The 18,725-nt window shown below is 41.5% G+C and overlaps 1 protein-coding gene across 1 annotated transcript; it reads right to left on the bottom strand.

Moving 5' to 3' along the window:
• Nucleotides 1–2,731: 2,731 nt before the first annotated feature.
• LOC140678854 (uncharacterized) lies at nt 2,732–14,221 on the bottom strand. The gene is made up of 2 exons (XM_072913330.1): nt 13,787–14,221; nt 2,732–4,463 (listed from the first exon to the last, which is right to left on the bottom strand). Exons 1-2 carry the CDS (start codon nt 13,968–13,970, stop codon nt 2,887–2,889), a joined length of 1,761 nt encoding a protein of 586 aa, XP_072769431.1. The 5' UTR covers nt 13,971–14,221; the 3' UTR covers nt 2,732–2,886.
• Nucleotides 14,222–18,725: the final 4,504 nt, after the last annotated feature.

Raw genomic sequence — 18,725 nt, 5'->3', positions numbered from 1 at the left:
TCACAATAGACAATAAACACTTAGGTAGTTTTTTTTTTACATGTGAATGATATGAATACAGTCTATTATACAGCATTATTCACATGTGAATAATATAAATACAGTCTATTATACAGCATTATTCACATGTGAATAATATAAATACAGTTTATTATACAGCATTATTCACATGTGAATAATATAAATACAGTTTATTATACAGCATTATTCACATGTGAATAACATGAATACAGTCTATTATACAGCATTATTCTCATGTGAATAATATACATACAGTCTATTATACAGCATTATTCACATGTGAATAACATAAATACAGCATTATTCACATGTGAATAATATAAATACAGTCTATTATACAGCATTATTCACATGTGAATAACATAAATACAGTCTATTATACAGCATTATTCACATGTGAATAACATAAATACAGTCTATTATACAGCATTATTCACATGTGAATATTATAAATACAGTCAATTATACAGCATTATTCACATGTGAATAACATAAATACAGTCTATTATACAGCATTATGCACATGTGAATAATATAAATACAGTCTATTATACAGCATTATTCACATGTGAATAATATAAATACAGTCTATTATACAGCATTATTCACATGTGAATAACATAAATACAGTCTGTTATACAGCACTATTCACATGTGAATAATATACATACAGTCTATTAGACAGCATTATTCACATGTGAATAATATAAATACAGTCTATTATACAGCATTATTCACATGTGAATAACATAAATACAGTCTATTATACAACATTATTCACATGTGAATAGCATAAATACAGTCTATTATACAGCATTATTCACATGTGAATAACATAAATACAGTCTATTATACAGCATTATGCACATGTGAATAATATAAATACAGCATTATTCACATGTGAATAATATAAATACAGTCTATTATACAGCATTATTCACATGTGAATAATATAAATACAGTCTATTATACAGCATTATTCACATGTGAATAACATAAATACAGTCTATTATACAGCATTATTGACATGTGAATAACATAAATACAGTCTATTATACAGCCTTATTCACATGTGAATAATATAAATACAGGCTATTATACAGCATTATTCACATGTGAATATTATAAATACAGTCTATTATACAGCATTATTCACATGTGAATAATATAAATACAGTCTATTATACAGCATTATTCACATGTGAATAATATAAATACTGTCTATTATACAGCATTATTCACATGTGAATAATATAAATACAGTCTATTATACAGCATTATTCACATGTGAATAATATAAATACTGTCTATTATACAGCATTATTCACATGTGAATAACATAAATACAGCATTATTCACATGTGAATGATATAAACACAGTCTATTATACAGCATTATTCACATGTGAATAATATAAATACAGTCTATTATACAGCATTATTCACATGTGAATAATATAAATACAGTCTATTATACAGCATTATTCACATGTGAATAATATACATACAGTCTATTATACAGCATTATTAACATGTGAATAACATAAATTCAGCATTATTCACATGTGAATAATATAAATACAGTCTATTATACAGCATTATTCACATGTGAATAATATAAATACAGTCTATTATACAGCATTATTCACATGTGAATAACATAAATACAGTCTATTATACAGCATTATTGACATGTGAATAACATAAATACAGTCTATTATACAGCCTTATTCACATGTGAATAATATAAATACAGGCTATTATACAGCATTATTCACATGTGAATAATTTAAATACATTATACATTTACAGTACATGTACAGTCAAAAGGAACATATGCATTATACATTATACATTTTAGTTTGTTTTTTGTTTGAGGACAAACATGACACAAACCTTCCCAATTGTTAGAACTGCCACAGTTTAACATGTTTGTGTGTATGCTTCACTGGTGAACATCGTTTTGTCCTACTAATTTCGGCGGTTCTTGAACTCACCATAGTGTGGACTGTGACGCATGTTTACATGTAAAATCTTCCACTCCTTTGTCTCATTTTGTCCACCAAACGTTTTATACTGTGCGTGGATGTACAAAGGTGAGCTTTGTTGATGTTATTGACTTGTGTTGGACTGCTAATCAGGCATATTTGGTCAGTGCATGGCTGCACGCTAATCAATGCTAACATGCTATTTAGGCTAGCTGTATGCCTCATTTGTAGGTATGTTTGAGCTCATTTAATTTCCTTTACTTGTATCCTCTTTGTATGTAATTTAGTTTTGCATGTGTCATGACACATTATCTGTATGTAACGTTGAGCACATTTGAAGCTTTCCCGCCACTGCCTGGTTAACATCTTATTGTAGTTTAAACTTGTGCAGTACATAACATAACCGCTCGATATGGATATATTTAAGGGAATAAGTAAACACACGTGTTCAAATATATACAGTATCCATCCATTTTAATAGACTGTATGACATTGCTTTATATCACAAAACATAGCTAAACAAGCAAACACTGGAATAACTTAAAGTACATGTTTAAAAAATGTGATACTAGTTAATGTACTTCTTTATATTACAGCACTGTGTTTATTTATCCATAATTGGCCAGTGATTATTTACAGGTAATCTGCTGATTGCTTTAAAAAAAAAAAACAGTACAAATAAACAGATTTTGTTTCTTGCTGATGAAGGCACAAATAGTCAGGGAGAAGTTAGATTGATAACAGTGGTTGTTACATCACAATATATCATATAGAACCACATTTATATAACTTTCTGGCTTCAATTTGCCACCTTATGTCTGTCCGGTGTGTGTTCTCATGTGTCACCTCAAATTTGCTTTCATAGAGAAACGTTGAGCTCAGACTGAGCAGGCAAAAGGTTTCTCCCCACTGTGCTTTCTCGTGTGTTCTATCAAAGACTCCATCGAAAGAAAAGCTTGGCCACACATTGAGCAGATAAAAGGTCTCTCGTCAGTGTGTTTCCTCATGTGTCGAGTCAGCGCTGAATGGTGACGGAAATGTGAGTCGCACACTGAACACGAAAACGGTTTTTCTCCAGTGTGTGTTCTGGCGTGTTCCGCCAACGCCGCCTTCGCAAAGAAACCTTTACCACAAACTGAGCAGGTGAAAGGTTTCTCATCGGTGTGCGTTCGTACGTGAGTTTGCAAACGTGACCTTTGAGAGAAATGTTTGTCACAATTAGGACATTTATAAGGTTTCTCACCAGTGTGTGTCCTTGCATGTTCCGTCAAAGACCTCTTCAAATGGAATTCTTTACCACACACTTGGCACGTGAACGGCATCTCTCCAGTGTGTGTTTTTGTGTGTTCTGTCAAAGAGCTCTTTGAAAGGAAAGTTTTACCACAAACTGAGCAGGTGAAAGGTTTCTCCCCGCTGTGCATTCTCGTGTGTTCTGTCAAAGACTCCATCGAAAGAAAAGCTTGACCACACACTGAGCAGATAAAAGGTCTCTCGTCAGTGTGTTTCCTCATGTGTCGAGTCAGTCCGGAGTGGTGACGAAAATGCGAGTCGCACACTGAACACGAGTACGGTTTTTCTCCAGTGTGTGTTCTTGTGTGTTCTGCCAAAGCCCCCTTCACAAAGAAACCTTTCCCACAAACTGAGCAGGCGAAAGGTCTCTCTCCAGTGTGTTTTCGGGTGTGTATTTGCAGATGTGACCTTTGAGAGAAGTTTTTATCACAAATTGAGCATTGATAGGGCTTCTCACCAGTGTGTGTCCTTGTATGTTCCTTCCAGGACCTCTTTAAATGGAATTCTTTACCACACACTTGGCACGTAAAAGGTTTCTCTCCAGTGTGTGTTCTTGTGTGTTCTGTCAAAGACCTCTTCGAAAGGAAGGTTTTACCACAAACTGAGCAGGTGAAAGGTTTCTCACCGGCATGTTTACTCATGTGTCGAAACAGTGCCGAGTGGTGACTATAATGTGTGTCGCACACTGAACAGGAATATGGTTTCTGTCCACTGTGACTTCTCATGTGTTTTTTCAGAGTGTGACTGTGATTAAAAGTGTTGTCGCATTGAGAGCATTTGAAGTTTTCAGAGTTATCATCTTTAGAGTGTTCATCATCAGTGTCAGGAGAGTGTGACGTTGTGTCTGATAGTGGAGCTAAGATCTTGTGTGCTTGTGATCCTCCACAGTGGTCTCCATCACCTTCTGTTGTCATGTGTTGACTTGAGCTGCTGCTTGGAGGCTCCGCCCCTCTCTTCTCCTCACTTTCACCTTTGACCTCATCGCCTTCACTCTTCACAGGGACACCAGTCACTGGGAACTCATCCAGTCCTTCAAGACGCTCTCCCTCCTGACTGATAGTGTGTTCCTCCTCTTCCTCTTTAATGTGGGGGGACTGTGGCTCCTCCTGTTCCACGCTGGAGTTGCATTCCTGCTGCTCGGGGAGAAGATGTTCTTCGCTGACGTCTGCAGGACACAAGAAGAGGAACATACGCTTGAGGAATAGGGACCTGAACCGATACCGTGTCAATACCCTGTACCGTATTTTCCGCACTATAAGGCGCACCTAAAAACCACAAATTTTCTCAAAAGCTGACAGTGCGCCTTATAACCCGGTGCGCTTTATATATGGATTAATATTAAGATTCATTTTCATAAAGTTTCGGTCTCGCAACTACGGTAAACAGCCGCCATCTTTTTTCCCCGTAGAAGAGGAAGCGCTTCTTCTTCTACGCAAGCAACCGCCAAGGTAAGCACCCGCCCCCATAGAACAGGAAGCGCTTCTTCTTCTACTGTAAGCAACCACCCGCCCGCGTAGAAGAAGAAGAAGCGCGCGGATATTACGTTTCATTTCCTTTGTGTGTTTACATCTGTAAAGACCACAAAATGGCTCCTACTAAGCGACAGGTTTCCGGTTCATGAAAAGACGCAATCTCTCCATCCGCACACGGACTACTATTTCACAGCAACTGCCTAAAGACTTTCAAGAAAAGCTGGCTACTTTCCGTGCATATTGTAAAAACAAGATAGCTGAAAAAAAGATCCGGCCAGAGAACATTATCAACATGGACGAGGTTCCACTGACTTTTGATATTCCTGTGAACCGCACTGTGGATACAACGGGAGCACGTACGGTGAATATTCGCACCACAGGGAATGAGAAGTCGTCCTTCACTGTGGTTCTAGCTTGCCATGCTAATGGCCAGAAACTTCCACCCATGGTGATATTCAAAAGGAAGACCTTGCCAAAAGAGACCTTTCCAGCCGGCGTCATCATAAAAGCTAACTCGAAGGGATGGATGGATGAAGAAAAGGTGAGCGAGTGGTTAAGGTAAGTTTACGCGAAGAGGCCGGGTGGCTTTTGTCACGCAGCTCCGTCCATGTTGATATACGACTCCATGCGCGCCCACATCACGCTGGTTTTTAATATATTATTAAAGTTTGACTGACCTATCTGACTGTTTTTTTGACATTCCTTTAGCGCAGTTAGATGCGGCTTACAACACGGGGCGGCTTATAGGTGGACAAAGTTTTGAAATATGCCGTTCATTGAAGGCGCGGCTTATAACCCAGAGGGCGCCTTATGGTGCGGAAAATACGGTACTTTATTTCTGTGCTCCTCTGGTAACAAATGTTACATTTGTTTAATAGTACAACTTATTTAGAAAAAAGACTAATCTAATATAAATCTGCTGTGGAAGGTACCAGATAAGTTTAAGAGTTATTTCTTTTTACATAGCCATGTTTAGCACTACCAACACCGTGTATGGTGCGGATGGTGTTCTGCTGACCTCGACTGCGGAAGTTGTGGATCGGTGGAGGGAATACTTCGAAGACCTCCTCAATCCCACCAACACGTCTTCCTATGAGGAAGCAGTGCCTGGGGAGTCTGTGGTGGGCTCTCCTATTTCTGGGGCTGAGGTTGCTGAGGTAGTTAAAAAGCTCCTCGGTGGCAAGGCCCCGGGGGTGGATGAGATCCGCCCGGAGTTCCTTAAGGCTCTGGATGCTGTAGGGCTGTCTTGGTTGACAAGACTCTGCAGCATCGCGTGGACATCGGGGGCGGTACCTCTGGATTGGCAGACCGGGGTGGTGGTTCCTCTCTTTAAAAAGGGGAACCGGAGGGTGTGTTCTAACTATCGTGGGATCACACTCCTCAGCCTTCCCGGTAAGGTCTATTCAGGTGTACTGGAGAGGAGGCTACGCCGGATAGTCCAACCTCGGATTCAGGAGGAACAGTGTGGTTTTCGTCCTGGTCGTGGAACTGTGGACCAGCTCTATACTCTGGGCAGGGTCCTTGAGGGTGCATGGGAGTTTGCCCAACCAGTCTACATGTGCTTTGTGGACTTGGAGAAGGCATTCGACCGTGTCCCTCGGGAAGTCCTGTGGGGAGTGCTCAGAGAGTATGGGGTATCGGACTGTCTGATTGTGGCGGTCCGCTCCCTGTATGATCAGTGTCAGAGCTTGGTCCGCATTGCCGGCGGTAAGTCGGACACGTTTCCAGTGAGGGTTGGACTCCGCCAAGGCTGCCCTTTGTCACCCATTCTGTTCTGAACTTTTATGGACAGAATTTCTAGGCGCAGTCAAGGCGTTGAGGGGATCCGGTTTGGTGGCTGCAGGATTAGGTCTCTGCTTTTTAAACATGATGTGGTCCTGATGGCTTCCTCTGGCCAGGATCTTCAGCTCTCACTGGATCGGTTCGCAGCCGAGTGTGAAGCGACTGGGATGAGAATCAGCACCTCCAAGTCCGAGTCCATGGTTCTCGCCCGGAAAAGGGTGGAGTGCCATCTCCGGGTTGGGGAGGAGACCTTGCCCCAAGTGGAGGAGTTCAAGTACCTCGGAGTCTTGTTCACGAGTGAGGGAAGAGTGGATGGTGAGATCGACAGGCGGCGTCTTCAGTAATGCGGACGCTGTATCGATCCGTTGTGGTGAAGAAGGAGCTGAGCCGGAAGGCAAAGCTCTCAATTTACCGGTCGATCTACGTTCCCATCCTCACCTATGGTCATGAGCTTTGGGTTATGACCGAAAGGACAAGATCACGGGTACAAGCGGCCCAAATGAGTTTCCTCCGCCGGGTGGCGGGGCTCTCCCTTAGAGATAGGGTGAGAAGCTCTGCCATCCGGGGGGAGCTCAAAGTAAAGCCGCTGCTCCTCCACATGGAGAGGAGCCAGATGAGGTGGTTCGGGCATCTGGTCAGGATGCCACCCGAGCGCCTCCCTAAGGAGGTGTTTAGGGCATGTCCGACCGGTAGGAGGCCACGAGGAAGACCCAGGACACGTTGGGAAGACTATGTCTCCCGGCTGGCCTGGGAACACCTCGGGATCCCCCGGGAGGAGCTGGACGAAGTGGCTAGGGAGAGGGAAGTCTGGGCTTCCCTGCTTAGGCTGCTGCCCCCGCGACCCGACCTCGGATAAGCGGAAGAAGATGGATGGATGGATGTTTAGAGTAGTTAGTACTTTTCCTTTTTTTATTCTACCAGTCTCTCTTTGTCTTCAGATTGTCTATCTGTTTTATGTCTCCACCTTGGAATGTGAAAACCTCCCCCTTGGTTTCTTATCAGTGTTGGGAGGGGGAGATGGGGGTTGTCTTTGTGTGAAAAGAAGTTGTTTTTTTCCCTTGGAATGCCAGATCAACTAGAGCAGCCGATATGAATGTATCGGTTAAGCTGATCTCCTACTCAGTGGCCTAGTGGTTAAGAGTGTCCGCCCTGAGATCGGTAGGTTGTGAGTTCAAACCCCGGGCCGAGTCATACCAAAGACTATAAAAATGGGACCCATTACCTCCCTGCTTGGCACTCAGCATCAACCACCCACCCCACCTGCAGGTGGGGTGGGTGGTTCCCGTGGCCCTGTGCCTGGGTGGTCCTGCGGCGGCCGATTTGGGTGGGGTGGCCGGGGGCTGGCCGCGCCGCTATTACTTTTACCATCATATTTGTACATGTCATATTTGCTGATGTTGCTCTATTGTTGTTGTTGTTGTTGTTTGCTGTTGTTGTTTTTGTCTCTCTGTCTAATCCCCCTCTTGTCCCCACAATTTCCCCCTCTGTCTTCTTTTTTTTTCTCTTTCTATCCCCTCCTGCTCCGGCCCGGCTGCACGAAATGATAATATAAATACATTTAATAAAGTCAAATACAAATAAGGCAACAAGAGAAGTATCCTACACTTCTCTTTTGTAAAGTAAATCTGAACAGCCGACATGGGCATCTACATCAACTATATGATTTGCCTGAGAAGCTGGACAGGACACAAAAAAAATAAATAAAAAATAAAAATAAAAAAGGAATTGGGGGTTAAATCACCAAAAATGATTCCCGGGCGCGGCCATCGCTGCTGCCCACTGCAGAGAATAATTTGTGTGTGTGACAATCATTGGTACTTTAACTTTAAAGCTTTGGTATAAACTTGAAAATATTCCAATTCTGTCTTGAAGGTCCCTTCTTACTCAGCATATATGTCATCAAAAGAACTTGGGATTGACCAGTAAATTAGGTTCCCTTGAAGGAAGAACTGGTCCGACGCAACACTGCGCTGTCCAGTGAGCAGCTAAACAACAGCTAAGCACACAATAGCACGCAAGCTAGACATATCTAATAATTTGCTTATTACAAGCACATGTAGTCACAATCCGCAGCTGAAGGTCTCTCTCTACGCAGATGGCCTCCTCCCGTATGTCTCGGACCTATCCATCAGCCTTAAGTACTGTGTCTGGTTACAAATTGAACTTGGGTAGAAGTAAGTTGTCGGGAGGATTAGGGCTACCAAAGTTTAGGTTTCACTACTGGGTCACCAACGTTAGAATTCTTAAAGGGGAAGTGCACTTTTTTTTGAAAATGTTGCCTATCGTTCACAATCATTATGAAAGACATGACGACGGACGTATTTAATTCATGCATTCTAACTCTTAAATAAAAGTCCGCTGACAACGGAGCCAGTGGGAGGTCCTCTGTTTCGCCCATAAAACTTAATAAATAACCATCCAAAAACCACCAACAATTCCCCATCTACATGTCGTGACTTGAATATTAACCAAGTATCTTATCACAAAACTTTGTGTTTCAATGAGGCGAGCAGACAAAAGCTGTTTTTGATCTTACCAAGCAAAAGGCTTGTAAAACTCCCCTGTGTACGACGGGAAGCGACATGAAGGTGTCAGTTTCTTTGATCTATTGTGATCCACAGGAAGATCTTGTCTTGACCCGAGATCTACAGAGCGGAGAGGAAGCAGGACCTGACGCAAGCTCCAGGCATCTTTTCTTTAAACTGTTTTGTGACCGAGGGCAACAACTGTTTACGACCCCCCCTCCCTTTAGAAACAGCTGATGCTATGTAATCAGGGAAAGTCCAAATAAAAGAGGAGGCGTAGAACTCTCTTGTCAGAGCGTGGTGGAAGACTGTACAAGAGTACAGCCCAGACGTTTCTCCTCATGAGCCAAATTGAATCCTGTCTCTGTTTAATTCCTTGCTTCTTGTCTGTTTAATAGATGTCATCGGGGTTTGAACCTGACAACAAGCCTGCCATCTCTGCATCTTGGGGTTCATCACCAACTCTATCTGACAATATTGTTATTATAAGCTCTAACGCAGACGGACTATTTATAAACCTGTGTGCCTAAGTTGACATTATCGAGTGCTGAGCTGCTTCCTCCACAAACTCCTTCACTGTTGCCTGCCACTGCTGCTGGACTGGACTCTCACTATTATGTTAGATCCACTATGGACTGGACTCTCACTATTATGTTAGATCCACTATGGACTGGACTCTCTCACTATTATGTTAGATCCACTATAGACTGGACTCTCACACTATTATGTTAGATCCACTATGGACTGGACTCTCACACTATTATGTTAGATCCACTATGGACTGGACTCTCACACTATTATGTTAGATCCACTATGGACTGGTCTCTCACTATTATGTTAGATCCACTATGGACTTGACTCTCACTATTATGTTAGATCCACTATGGACTGGACTCTCACAATATTATGTTAGATCCACTATGGACTGGACTCTCACAATATTATGTTAGATCCACTATGGACTAGACTCTCACACTATTATGTTAGATCTACTATGGACTGGACTCTCACTATTATGTTAGATCCACTATGGACTGGACTCTCACACTATTATGTTAGATCCACTATGGACTGGACTCTCACTATTATGTTAGATCCACTATGGACTGGACTCTCACTATTATGTTAGATCCACTATGGACTAGACTCTCACTACTATGTTAGATCCACTATGGACTAGACTCTCACACTATTATGTTAGATCCACTATGGACTGGACTCTCACACTATTATGTTAGATCCACTATGGACTGGACTCTCACACTATTATGTTAGATCCACTATGGACTGGACTCTCACACTATTATGTTAGATCCACTATGGACTGGACTCTCACTATTATGTTAGATCCACTATGGACTGGACTCTCGCTATTATGTTAGATCCACTATGGACTGGACTCTCACACTATTATGTTAGATCCACTATGGACTGGACTCTCACTATTATGTTAGATCCACTATGGACTGGACTCTCACACTATTATGTTAGATCAACTATGGACTGGACTCTCACTATTATGTTAGATCCACTATGGACTGGACTCTCACTATTATGTTAGATCCACTATGGACTGGACTCTCACTATTATGTTAGATCCACTATGGACTGGACTCTCACTATTATATTAGATCCACTATGGACTAGACTCTCACTATTATGTTAGATCCACTATGGACTGGACTCTCACTATTATGTTAGATCCACTATGGACTGAACTCTCACTATTATGTTAGATCCACTATGGACTTGACTCTCACTATTATGTTAGATCCACTATGGACTGGACTCTCACACTATTATGTTAGATCCACTATGGACTGGACTCTCACTATTATGTTAGATCCACTATGGACTGGACTCTCACACTATTATGTTAGATCCACTATGGACTGGACTCTCACACTATTATGTTAGATCCACTATGGACTGGACTCTCACTATTATGTTAGATCCACTATGGACTGGACTCTCACACTATTATGTTAGATCCACTATGGACTGGATTCTCACTATTATGTTAGATCCACTATGGACTGGACTCTCTCACTATTATGTTAGATCCACTATGGACCGGACTCTCACACTATTATGTTAGATCCACTATGGACTGGACTCTTACTATTATGTTAGATCCACTATGGACTGGACTCTCACTATAATGTTAGATCAACTATGGACTGGACTCTCACTATTATGTTAGATCCACTATGGACTGGACTCTCACTATTATGTTAGATCCACTATGGACTGGACTCTCACTATTATGTTAGATCCACTATGGACTGGACTCTCACTATTATGTTGGATCCACTATGGACTGGACTCTCACTATTATGTTAGATCCACTATGGACTGGACTCTCACTATTATGTTAGATCCACTATGGACTGGACTCTCACTATTATATTAGATCCACTATGGACTAGACTCTCACTATTATGTTAGATCCACTATGGACTGGACTCTCACTATTATGTTAGATCCACTATGGACTGAACTCTCACTATTATGTTAGATCCACTATGGACTTGACTCTCACTATTATGTTAGATCCACTATGGACTGGACTCTCACACTATTATGTTAGATCCACTATGGACTGGACTCTCACTATTATGTTAGATCCACTATGGACTGGACTCTCACACTATTATGTTAGATCCACTATGGACTGGACTCTCACACTATTATGTTAGATCCACTATGGACTGGACTCTCACTATTATGTTAGATCCACTATGGACTGGACTCTCACACTATTATGTTAGATCCACTATGGACTGGATTCTCACTATTATGTTAGATCCACTATGGACTGGACTCTCTCACTATTATGTTAGATCCACTATGGACCGGACTCTCACACTATTATGTTAGATCCACTATGGACTGGACTCTCACTATTATGTTAGATCCACTATGGACTGGACTCTCACTATTATGTTAGATCCACTATGGACTGGACTCTCACACTATTATGTTAGATCCACTATGGACTGGACTCTCACACTATTATGTTAGATCCACTATGGACTGGACTCTCACTATTATGTTAGATCCACTATGGACTGGACTCTCACTATTATGTTAGATCCACTATGGACTGGACTCTCACTATTATGTTAGATCCACTATGGACTGGACTCTCACTATTATGTTAGATCCACTATGGACTGGACTCTCACTATTATGTTAGATCCACTATGGACTGGACTCTCACACTATTATGTTAGATCCACTATGGACTGTACTCTCACACTATTATGTTAGATCCACCATGGACTGGACTCTCACACTATTATGTTAGATCCACTATGGACTGGACTCTCACACTATTATGTTAGATCCACTATGGACTGGACTCTCACTATTATGTTAGATCCACTATGGACTGGACTCTCACACTATTATGTTAGATCCACTATGGACTGGACTCTCACTATTATGTTAGATCCACTATGGACTGGACTCTCACACTATTATGTTAGATCCACTATGGACTGGACTCTCACACTATTATGTTAGATCCACTATGGACTGGACTCTCACTATTATGTTAGATCCACTATGGACTGGACTCTCACTATTATGTTAGATCCTCTATGGACTGGACTCTCACTATTATGTTAGATCCACTATGGACTGGACTCTCACTATGATGCTAGATCCAATATGGACTGGACTCTCACTATTATGTTAGATCCACTATGGACTGGACTCTCACACTATTATGTTAGATCCACTATGGACTGGACTCTCACTATTATGTTAGATCCACTATGGACTGGACTCTCACACTACTATGTTAGATCCACTATGGACTGGACTCTCACACTATTATGTTAGATCCACTATGGACTGGACTCTCACTATTATGTTAGATCCACTATGGACTGGACTCTCACTATTATGTTAGATCCACTATGGACTGGACTCTCACTATTATGTTAGATCCACTATGGACTGGACTCTCACACTATTATGTTAGATCCACTATGGACTGGACTCTCACACTATTATGTTAGATCCACTATGGACTGGACTCTCACTATTATGTTAGATCCACTATGGACTGGACTCTCACTATTATGTTAGATCCACTATGGACTGGACTCTCACTATTATGTTAGATCCACTATGGACTGGACTCTCACACTATTATGTTAGATCCACTATGGACTGGACTCTCACACTATTATGTTAGATCCACTATGGACTGGACTCTCACTATTATGTTAGATCCACTATGGACTGGACTCTCACACTATTATGTTAGATCCACTATGGACTGGACTCTCACACTATTATGTTAGATCCACTATGGACTGGACTCTCACACTATTATGTTAGATCCACTATGGACTGGACTCTCACTATTATGTTAGATCCACTATGGACTGGACTCTCACTATTATGTGATTTAGGGCTATATATAAACATTGATTGATTGATTGATAGCTTGACCACCACGCATATTTAATGGGCGGGACATGAGCCGGATGTGACGTCAGTAAAATCCAAGCAATAGGCCCACATTTGCAATGCTGAACGTAAACAAACAGCAGCTATTTTGAATGTTTGCAGTAGTTTTGAAGGTAGTTGCCATTTTTAGACACTAGATGGCAGTAATGTAGACGCCATTGAACACTGCATAGAGACTCGGTGAAAGTGTCAGGATGAGTAAGAGAGTAAAGAAGTAAACAAACCTGTTTGTTGATGTTTGTTGAAAAGAGCGTCCAGTAGTTGACGTTGTCGCTCGTTCTCCTCTTTTGTTCTAGAAAGTTCCTCCTCGTATTCTGTTATCGTTCTTTCTAACACTACAAATATTTCTTCCACAGCAGCAGTTAGTCGCTGCTTCACCAACACTCTCAGCATTTCTACTTTGCACATTTTCACACAATCACAACACTTTAGCGACGTGTTTATCACTTCCGCTTTGTCTCTTTCTTAGCAGCTAGCGATGCTAAGCTAGCCCGAGACCTTTCAAAGTGACGCTGAGACCAGGAAGGATGAAATCGTGTTGTTTCGCTCTTTAAATAAATAAAATCTCAAGTTGCACTAACCATAACTGTAATGGTTACTCATGGTAAAACAAACAATGTATATTTGAGATATTTTAGCTAACGAGCTGTGGTCGAGCAGCGAATAGCAAAGTTTGCAGTGACGTCACACAACTTCCGCCAAACCACTTCCTGTATGTGTTCGTACTTCCGTTTGAATTATTGTAAACAAACTAATAATGATCGATGAAGATCATTTGTTTATTAATAATTCAGTGACAATAATTATACTGATATATTATATTTACAGAGAAGAGAACAAACCCAGCAACAATGTCGTCGTTTTGCTAACGTTTTCCAACCCTTTCCTGGCGAACCTGTTTAGAATCGTGCGCATGCGCAGTATGTGTTGCTAAGGAAAGAGTTGTATTAACTAAACAAACATGGCAATACGATTTTTCAAAAAGTCAATGCAAAGGCAAAACATTGCAGTAGAAGAATGGGAACAGTAAAAAAAAAAAAAAAAAAAAAAAGCAAGAATTACAGTCTATATGGAAACAAACAAGAGACAGAATGAAAACAGATTTACCAAAAGCCTTTTTAAGAAAAGAGAATGACAAAATGAGTAGATGATTTGGCCATTTTTGTTTTCTATCATTTTGAGAGATTTTAGATACGAATTAATACATGTCAGGTTCAAACACTGATGACATCTATTAAACAAGACAAGAAGCAAAGATTCAAACAGAGACAGAATTCAATTTGGACTCAATTGAGGAGAAACGTGTCAACCTGTAACCTCTTACAATGTCACCCACGCTCTGACCAAAAAGATTTCCTTTATTTGGACACTCCCTGTTTAAAGTTAAGTTAAAGTTAAAGTAGCAATGATAGTCACACACACACACTAGGTGTGGCGAAATTATTCTCTGCATTTGACCCATCACCCTTGATCACCCCCTGGGAGGTGAGGGGAGCAGTGGGCAGCAGCGGTGGCCGCGCCCGGGAATCATTTCTGGTGATTTAACCCCCAATTCCAACCCATAACGACATCTGCTTCCAAAGGAACGGGGAGTATGTAAACAGTCATTGTTTTCAGTCACATTAACACATACTTGCCAACCTTGAGACCTCCGATTTCGGGAGGTGGGGGGAGGGGGTGGGCGTGGTCGGGGTGGGACGGGGGCATGGTTGGGGGCGTGGCTAAAAGGGGAGGAGTATATTTACAGCTAGAATTCACCAAGTCAAGTATTTCATATATATATATATATCAATCAATCAATCAATGTTTATTTATATAGCCCTAAATCACAAGTGTCTCAAAGGGCTGCACAAGCCACAACAACATCCTCGGTATAGCCCACATAAGGGCAAGGAAAAACTCACCCCAGTGGGACGTCGATGTGAATGACTATGAGAAACCTTGGAGAGGACCGCATATGTGGGTAACCCCCCCCCTCTAGGGAGACCGAATGCAATGGATGTCGAGTGGGTCTAACATAATATTGTGAGAGTCCAGTCCATAGTGGATCCAGCATAACAGTAAGAGTCCAGTCCACAGTGGGGTCAGCAGGAAACCATCCCGAGCGGAGACGGGTCAGCAGCGCAGAGATGTTCCCAACCAATATACAGGCGAGCGGTCCACCCCGGGTCCCGACCCCGGACAGCCAGCACCCCATCCATGGCCACCGGATCTGTGTGTCTCCCCTTCCACAAGAGATAGGGGGGAGCAGAGGAGAAAAGAAAAGAAACGGCAGATCAACTGGTCTAAAAAAAAAAGGGGGGCTATTCAAAGGCTAGAGTATACAAATGAGTTTTGAGATGGGACTTAAATGTTTCTACATATATATACATATATATATATATATATATATATATATATATATATATATATATATATATATATATATATATATATAAGAAATACTTGACGCTCAGTGAATCCTAGCTATATATATATTTACATATATATATATATATTTATTTTATTTTATTTTATATATATATATATATATATATATATATATATATATATATATATATATATATATATATATATATATAATATAGGTATTTTATATATATATAAAATAAATACTTGAATTTCAGTCTTCATTTATTTACACATATATACACACATAACACTCATCTACTCATTGTTGAGTTAAGGGTTGAATTGTCCATCCTTGTTCTATTCTCTGTCACTATTTTTCAAACCATGCTGAACACCCTCGCTGATGATGCATTGCTGTGTGGCACGCACAAAAGTGCTTTCATCAAATGCACTAGATGGCAGTATTGTCCTGTTTAAGAGTGTCACAACATTGCTGTTTACGGCAGACAAACTGCTTTACGGTATACAAAAAAGTGACTGCTGTTGTTGTGTGTTGTTGCCGCGCTGGGAGGACGTTAATGAAACTGCCTAACAATAAACCCACATAAGAAACCAAGAACTCGCCCTCCATCATTCTACAGTTATAACGTGATTGGGCAGGTAAGCTTTTTTATAGTGTGGAGGACCTGAGTCCGCCTGAATTTCGGGAGATTTTCGGGAGAACATTTGTCCCGGGAGGTTTTCGGGAGAGGCCCTGAATTTCGGGAGTCTCCCGGAAAATCCGGGAGGGTTGGCAAGTATGCATTAACACAAAAGGAAAAGATGCCTCGGGCTTGGGTTGGTTCTGGCTTCAGCCTGGGCAGGTCTTGGATGACAAAAGATAACCCCTCCCGTCTCCTCCCATCGTACACAATGGAATTTTCCAAGCCTTTGCTTGGTGCAACAAAAACAACCTCTTGTCTGTTCATTGGGAACTTAGAGAACGGAAAGTGTTTTGATAATTTACATACAATTTTTCTGACAATATATTTTTTGCGTGTACCGTATTTTCCGCACTATTAGCCGCACCTAAAAACCACAAATTTACTCAAAAGCTGACAGTGCGGCTTATAACCCGGTGCGCTTTATATATGGATTAATATTAAGATTCATTTTCATAAAGTTTCGGTCTCGCAACTACGGTAAACAGCCGCCATCTTTTTTCCCCGTAGAAGAGGAAGCGCTTCTTCTTCTACGCAAGCAACCGCCAAGGTAAGCACCCGCCCCCATAGAACAGGAAGCGCTTCTTCTTCTACTGTAAGCAACCACCCGCCCCCGTAGAAGAAGAAGAAGAAGCGCGCGGATATTACGTTTCATTTCCTTTGTGTGTTTACATCTGTAAAGACCACAAAATGGCTCCTACTAAGCGACAGGTTTCCGGTTCATGAAAAGACGCAATCTCTCCATCCGCACACGGACTACTATTTCACAGCAACTGCCTAAAGACTTTCAAGAAAAGCTGGCTACTTTCCGTGCATATTGTAAAAACAAGATAGCTGAAAAAAAGATCCGGCCAGAGAACATTATCAACATGGACGAGGTTCCACTGACTTTTGATATTCCTGTGAACCGCACTGTGGATACAACGGGAGCACGTACGGTGAATATTCGCACCACAGGGAATGAGAAGTCATCCTTCACTGTGGTTCTAGCTTGCCATGCTAATGGCCAGAAACTTCCACCCATGGTGATATTCAAAAGGAAGACCTTGCCAAAAGAGACCTTTCCAGCCGGCGTCATCATAAAAGCTAACTCGAAGGGATGGATGGATGAAGAAAAGATGAGCGAGTGGTTAAGGTAAGTTTACGCAAAGAGGCCGGGTGGCTTTTTTCACGCAGCTCCGTCCATGTTGATATACGACTCCATGCGCGCCCACATCACGCTGGTTTTTAATATATTATTAAAGTTTGACTGACCTATCTGACTGTTTTTTTGACATTCCTTTAGCGCAGTTAGATGCGGCTTATAACACGGGGCGGCTTATAGGTGGACAAAGTTTTGAAATATGCCGTTCATTGAAGGCGCGGCTTATAACCCAGGGCGGCTTATGGTGCGGAAAATACGGTATATAAAACTTTGCAAGGCATAATATGCTGTTACACAAGCTTTCTTATTTTTGGTTTTTGTAAAGCGTACCAAATAAAATATGCGACAACAATCAGTTCGTTAACAACTCTTTCGTTGTCATGGATACAATGTATCCACATATTGACGCTTGGTTAAGGCAACCGTGCGTGTAAATGAATGCAAGGAAAAAGTTAGGGACACCCCAGACACAAAACTAGGGGGAGCGTTAACAACGATCTGGTACCAGCCCTCATAAAACATGGACACATTCTCCTTCTATAGCACTGCGACCCAGGCAGTGACGTGCGGTGAGGTTGATGGCTGGTGAGGCACTGACTTCATCACAGTCACATTTACAAACATATGAACCCTAAAGAGTATCTTATTCACCATTTGATTGGCAGCAGTTAACGGGTTATGTTTAAAAGCTCATACCAGCATTCTTCCCTGCTTGGCACTCAGCATCAAGGCTTGGAATTGGGGGTTAAATCACCAAAAATTATTCCCGGGCGCGGCGCCGCTGCTGCCCACTGCTCCCCTCACCTCCCAGGGGGTGATCAAGGGGATGGGTCAAATGCAGAGGACAAATTTCATTACACCGAGTGTGTGTGACAATCATTAACTTTAACTTTACACATACAAACTGTAGCACACAAAGCACATTTAATAAAAAAAAACGTTATTATGGTCTTACCTTTACTTATA

The sequence above is a fragment of the Nerophis lumbriciformis genome, linkage group LG06 (assembly GCF_033978685.3).
Source record: "Nerophis lumbriciformis linkage group LG06, RoL_Nlum_v2.1, whole genome shotgun sequence".
In the NCBI taxonomy this organism is placed as follows: Eukaryota; Metazoa; Chordata; class Actinopteri; order Syngnathiformes; family Syngnathidae; genus Nerophis; species Nerophis lumbriciformis.
Note: the sequence above shows the minus strand (reverse complement) of the source record. Positions and strands in the feature narration are given on the sequence as shown.